The sequence below is a fragment of the Balaenoptera acutorostrata genome, chromosome 3 (assembly GCF_949987535.1).
Source record: "Balaenoptera acutorostrata chromosome 3, mBalAcu1.1, whole genome shotgun sequence".
Taxonomy (NCBI): Eukaryota; Metazoa; Chordata; class Mammalia; order Artiodactyla; family Balaenopteridae; genus Balaenoptera; species Balaenoptera acutorostrata.
In genome coordinates, this window is record NC_080066.1 from 86411495 (window position 1) to 86417494 (window position 6000).

Genomic DNA, 6000 nt, shown 5'->3' on the forward strand with positions numbered 1-6000 from the left:
ATTAAATGATACCAGTTTGGAAATCTTAATTGTATATTTTCTATAGCTCAAAGCTACTTACACTATATTTTTTATGAACTATTTTTCTGGAGTGCTTTAAGAGCTACAATATTCAGTTTCCCTTATTTTATAATGAGTGTAGAGAAAGTTAAGGTGTTTTTTCTCTAAGGAGAAAAATTAAGTGGTGGCATAATTACTTTGGCATATAGAACAATTAATAGAAATCATCCTTTGGGGAGAATTTTTTGCTTCTAATACTAAATCAGTGGAGTTAGATTTATGCAGCAACCTCCAATGGGCTGTTTTACTCTGGGTGGGAAGTAAGTTTTCAATTTGTTAATATCCAGTAAACAGTGGGTTTGTCTGTTAAATGTCACTAGTGCTTCTAATTATTTTTAGAAGTCACAAGCTGTAACTGACAAGTCAGAATACAGAGATACTTAGAACAACTCTGCTGTAGTATCAACAACTCTCCAGTTACTGCACTTTAATGCGCATTTTATTAGGCTGTTTCTGGCGATTGGTTCAGAGCTATCAATAAATGCCAGGTTAGTCGACCCAGTTTCAGAGAACATCTTTTCCAAATTGAGCTTGCCTATTTACAAATATTAAGAAAAAAATTTACATGAATTTTCTGGTTAATTTTATTATCTATGTTAATTTTTGTTGTGTTTTTAAAATCCTATTTCAAGTGTCCTCTTTATTTTTGTGTTTTTTTTTGGAAAAGTCAGTAAAGAAAAGTAAATACAGAGTAGAGATGTCATTTCTCAATAAGTTGATTTTGCAAGTTTTTTTCTTTTTAACTAATATATTTCTATATTTAGAGATTAGATTACAGTGCCAATGAGGTACCAGAGGATTAGGAAAGAAGAGGCACATTATAACTTAGAGTTATGTAGGCTATTATTTCATTAGGTTACAGTTACCAGGGTCAGCAGGTCTTGGGGAAGAAAGAGGGTTTTTCCCCAACATCCATTCTGCAGTTCTCTGTCCCCACAGCTCCAGCCTCTTACACCGGAGTGTCTATAAATTGCTAGAAAAAAAGGGGGGCTAAATATATCTTACGTGCTTCTTCTTTCCCTCTCTCATTTAAATTGTGACTAAAATCAGCTCTTCAACAACTTCGTCTTTTGTGTTACCTATCTTGATTTGGCATTTATGCGCCCCCCCCCACCTGCCACAGAAGTGCTATAAATATGCAACTACATTAATCCAGGGGATATCTTTGGCAAATAGAGGACCTCAAAACTGATTGTTTAGGGGCTTGAAATGACTCATAGAGTATCAGCAGGTTTGGGTTTTATAAGCTGTCTCCATCACTTGAGACAGTTGTCAGCTGAAAGCCTCAGCTCATGTTTGTAGTCTTTGTCTGGCATGTCCAGAGACCCCATCTGGAAATTATTCCTCTCTCTGCTTCCTCTTCCAAAAAACACTAAAGCTTTTAGAATCAGTTTATAAAAATGGGAACATTTATCTTGCTTGTCTTCTACTTCTTAGTAAAGGAGAAGGGAAAAACTACATCACAATACTTAAATTTAATCACCAATCTAAAAATCTTTGACAATCTTCAGAAAGACATTAAGTACTTTTTCTTTTCCTATTTTTTTATAGGTCACACTTTACTTTTTTTAATTAATTAATTTAATTTTGGCTGCATTGGGTTGTTGCTGCACGTGGGCTTTCTCTAGTTGCGGCGAGCAGGGGCTACTCTTCGTTGTGGTGTGCAGGCTTCTCATTGCGGTGGCTTCTCTTTGTTGTGGAGCACCGACTCTTGGTGCACAGGCTTCAGTAGTTGCGGCTCATGGGCTCAGTAGTTGTGGCTCACAGGCTCTAGAGCGCAGGCTCAGTAGTTGTGGCACGTGGGCTCAGTAGTTGTGGCTCATGGGCTCTAGAGCGCAGGCTCAGTATTTGTGGTGCACGGGCTTAGTTGCTCCGTGGCATGTGGGATCATCCTGGACCAGGGCTCGAACCCATGTCCCCTGCGTTGGCAGGTGGATTTTTAACCACTGCATCACCAGGGAAGTCCCTTTTTTCCTATTTTTAATTAGTTTTATCTGAAGAACAGGGTAAAAACACTGAAAACATTGAAGTGTTTCTTCCTTCATTCCCAAACATGCAAAGATTTTTATGAGAATATGGGAGGAACTGAAGTGATCATTTGAGAGAAGTTCATGGTAATTCCCCTAAAATAGTCTATGGAAAGTATATTCTTGTTTTTGTTTTCAGATATCATTTGACTTTTAAGTACCTTTAATTTCTTTGCCCTTAGTAGAAGTTTTTGTCATACAGTCTTTTTAATATTTCATGTATCATTTAAAAATTATCCTAAGGTCAATTCAAGGTGTCAACCAGTTTATACTGTCCCTGAACCAGCAGGTATTCTCACAGTGATTTGTGGTGCCATTTTTAGTTTTTCCACCTGTGGGAGTGGACACTGCTTGGAATAGTGTCCTGGAATAAGCATCAGGAATATCTTGTGATGGATATTCCCACTGCCATGCAGGGCGGTATTCATATTGGGAGATGGAAATAGTGGAAGATCCAGAGAAAGCACTTATCAGATTGGCCCTAGTCTAATGATTAAGTTTCCTGAAAGAGTCATTGTCACCCTGAGCATGTCCTTCCTTAGGAGTGTGGATGTTGAAACAGTACATTGCTCCAAAAGGAGTGCTCGGTTCCATGGAGCACTCTGTGTCTCTTAAAAACTGGGACTCCTTTTGCCAAATTAGTGAATACTGGGGGCAAGTTGAAAATTTGCATTTCCTAACATCTTTTATTTATGCCTAGATGATGGACCATCTGGACTATGCAACAAATGAAGAAAACCCTGTGACTGCTGGTGAACAGATTGTCCAATAATAATATTATGTGGACTTGCAATAATGTGTCAATTGATTTTCTACAAATAGAGTTGGCCGTTTTAAATTGGCTTTTGAATTGACAATCTGAAAGAAACTTCAATGATGTGCTTGCAAATATGTATTTTTAAGAGCTGGTACTGACGACTACATGATAAGTAATTAAAATACATTTGCTTTTAACTATGTTAAAGTTGTGCCTTCACATTAAATAAAAGCATATGGTCTGTGTAATTTTCAAGATGTAATATATACAGTATATTTTTCTAAAAAAAAAAGTCTTCATCCACCCCTGTGCTTTTCTTACTGAAATCTCTTTCTTTCAACTTTAATGATAGTTAAAAGTATTTGTCAAAGTGAGTTTCTGAACAGATTTTACTGTAAAGAATTATGCAAATTTTATGCTCTATAGAAATAACTGTTTAAGACCATGTAAGAAGGCAGTTCAGCAATGGAATTTTAGACCTTTTATCACTGCAGAGGTTAGAAATATATAATTTGGGAATATATATAAATGTGTATTTTTGTAGCATAAGTTTAAAAAAATCCCAATCCTTTTTTAAACTTGAGAACCTAAATTACTTCAGACTGCATATGTATTATATTAGAATATTTTTCCAGATATAGAGAAACATAATATATAGAACTAGTCATTAAAAGGAAACAAAAACTGAAATCCACAGTTTTCAGTTCTGCTGTTTCCTTGAAGATGTAGCTTAAATTTCTAAACTAACATTTAATTCCACTGTGGTATTTCTGATCTCTGAAGTTTGGTTCTGCTAAGGTTAAGACATAATATTTTGTAAAAATTATTTTTCTTATTAAATTATGTATTAATACATATGACTCATTGTTTGAGTGTTAACATCCCTAACAATCCCCTCCCCTACCTTTTTTTCCCCTGATCCCTACTCCTTTCCCCATAGGAAACCACTGTTAACTTTTTAAAATTTGGATGGAGAATGGTTTACTAATATACAAAGTGTGCTTCAGAGAAAAGAATTGGAGACAGAAGACAGGAGACTGGGTGTTAGTCTCAATTTAATTACAAGAGTTGGAGTAAATTTTATTAGCTCAATAAAACTGTATCTCAGCTTTCTCATCTGCAAAATGAGTATGTTAGACCAACTAATCACTTTGGTATCTTCCAGCTTGAAAAAATCTTTCTCATTCTTTGCTAAATCTCAGATGTGGACTTGAACATTATCCTGGGAGTCATAGGTCACATTATCTTTCCATTTTCTTTTATTTTCTCTAAGAAATTCCCAAATGAAAAGTGATCGCAAAGACAGCAGGATTTTGTATTTCTCTGTGAATAATGTACAAGATATGTGAACAAATCCATGATTTTTCATCCTAAGGCCAGTTTAACTGATTAAAAGATAAAGCTAATGCCTTTAAAAATGGATCAGACCTTTGATGTTTGAACTAAATTTAGTATTTGAGGGAATTAGATGCTTTTGATTAATTGTTAAGTTGCTGAGTAATTTATACATGTAGAAGCTCCCTTGACAGTCAGCCCTTCTTTCTACTTAATGCACTTATGGGTCATTTGGTTTATGGCAAATGACAAATAAGTATCTGACAAGTAAGAGTTCATGTTAATTTTGCCTCTATAATATAAAGTTTGAATTTTTTCCGAAGAATTTAATTTATTTGGCAGACTCTGATAGAGAGAACAGATTAAGTGCCATGTTAAAGCTCCAACTATATTTTCATTTATAATATCAATAAAATGTTTGCCAAAATACAGCTCTTTTAAGTAAAATTATCTGCACTCTTATCCCAGCTTTAGAATATTCAAAAGCCTCAACCACATTTTATGAAGAATGTTAAGAGAAAATTTTACATCTAGAAATCTGGAATCTTAATTCTTTGATGCAAATTCTACTTTATCCAACCATTAGTTATCAAGAAGGTAAAACCTTGTTCTAGTTTGCTATTTAAATCTTACAGATTAAATAGAAATAACATAAAAAGTGAAACTTCTTAAGTTTCTCCATCTTCAATATCAACTTTATATTATACTTAGTCCTTCTAGCAACTGAAATGAAAATATTTATAGAAATTACAATAAAGTGCAGAAATATTTTATTTGGGGAATCAAAATATAAGCAAAAGATAGTGGAGATGGAAATTTGGCTTTAGAAGACTGTATCATTTCGTCCTCTCTTGCCCTCCCATCACCAATAACTTTAAGGGGAAGAGAAGTTTATTTCCTAAACATGTCTTTAAAACAATAAGATATATTGTAGGAGATTACTTACTGCAAAAAAAAAAAAAAAGTCTGAGAAATTCCCTATGTACATTTTTGTAGTTTATCAAACAGAAATTATTAAATACCTCAAATTGTAAAGTCAATGATTTTTACTTCAGTTTAGTTCGACAAAGATAAATATGAAGTTTGTGGGAAAGGACTTTGATATTTTACTACGTTATGTTTCCTTCTAGCTTGTAGATTTTTTTTTTAGATTAGCAATACCTTATTAGTAGACTCAGCAATTTATTTCTCTTTTGAAGGAAGAAAATTTTAACCCATCTGCTGTTGGCATTCATTGATTTTAGTTACATGTTCATAGAGATTTTGATGAAATGGTACATTTAGAGTAAATACAAATGAGCTTTCCAGTTTTCCTTTGTTTTTTTAATTTCTGCCTTAGATATAAGCAAAAACTAATTTATTTAAGTTTGGTCTCTAAAATGTCAACTTGATCTCAGCTAATGAGACTTCACAAACAGGAATTGCTTTTCAGACTAGTGGATTGTACTAGTTTGAAAGGCTTTATATTTTCCCATTAACAAGGAAAAAAGTTGTTATGCCAAACAACCCGTTTTACAGTTTAAAAAATTTATTTTCAGTGCTCTATTTACCTCAGAGGTAATTCTAAAGGAGGTAGGGGAGGGTAATGAAAATAAAATCAAAATACTGAATAAAAATCAGTTTATGCTTTCTGGAAGAAAGATACTCTATAAATTCAAGAGATCTGAATCAAATGACTTAACCTTTTGGAATTTGAAAGAAATTATGTAGTACTCACAATTTGGATTACTGAATTTTCAGAGTAAACAAAATGATTTATAAGAGTAATATACAGGCCATATTACAGTGAAAATCATATATGTAAATTTTCTTGTTTAATGT

The 6000-nt window shown here is 33.6% G+C and overlaps 1 protein-coding gene across 3 annotated transcripts in view; it reads left to right on the plus strand.

The window, feature by feature from the left end:
- SPPL2A (signal peptide peptidase like 2A) overlaps positions 1 to 5177 on the plus strand; it is a 60113-nt gene extending 54936 nt beyond the window's left edge. For all 3 annotated transcript variants that reach the window (XM_057543366.1, XM_057543367.1, XM_057543369.1), the window contains one exon: positions 2788 to 5177. In XM_057543366.1, coding sequence (XP_057399349.1) covers positions 2788 to 2859 — 72 coding nt within the window. In that variant the 3' untranslated portion in view covers positions 2860 to 5177. The remainder of the gene's footprint in view (positions 1 to 2787) is intronic.
- Positions 5178 to 6000: the final 823 nt, after the last annotated feature.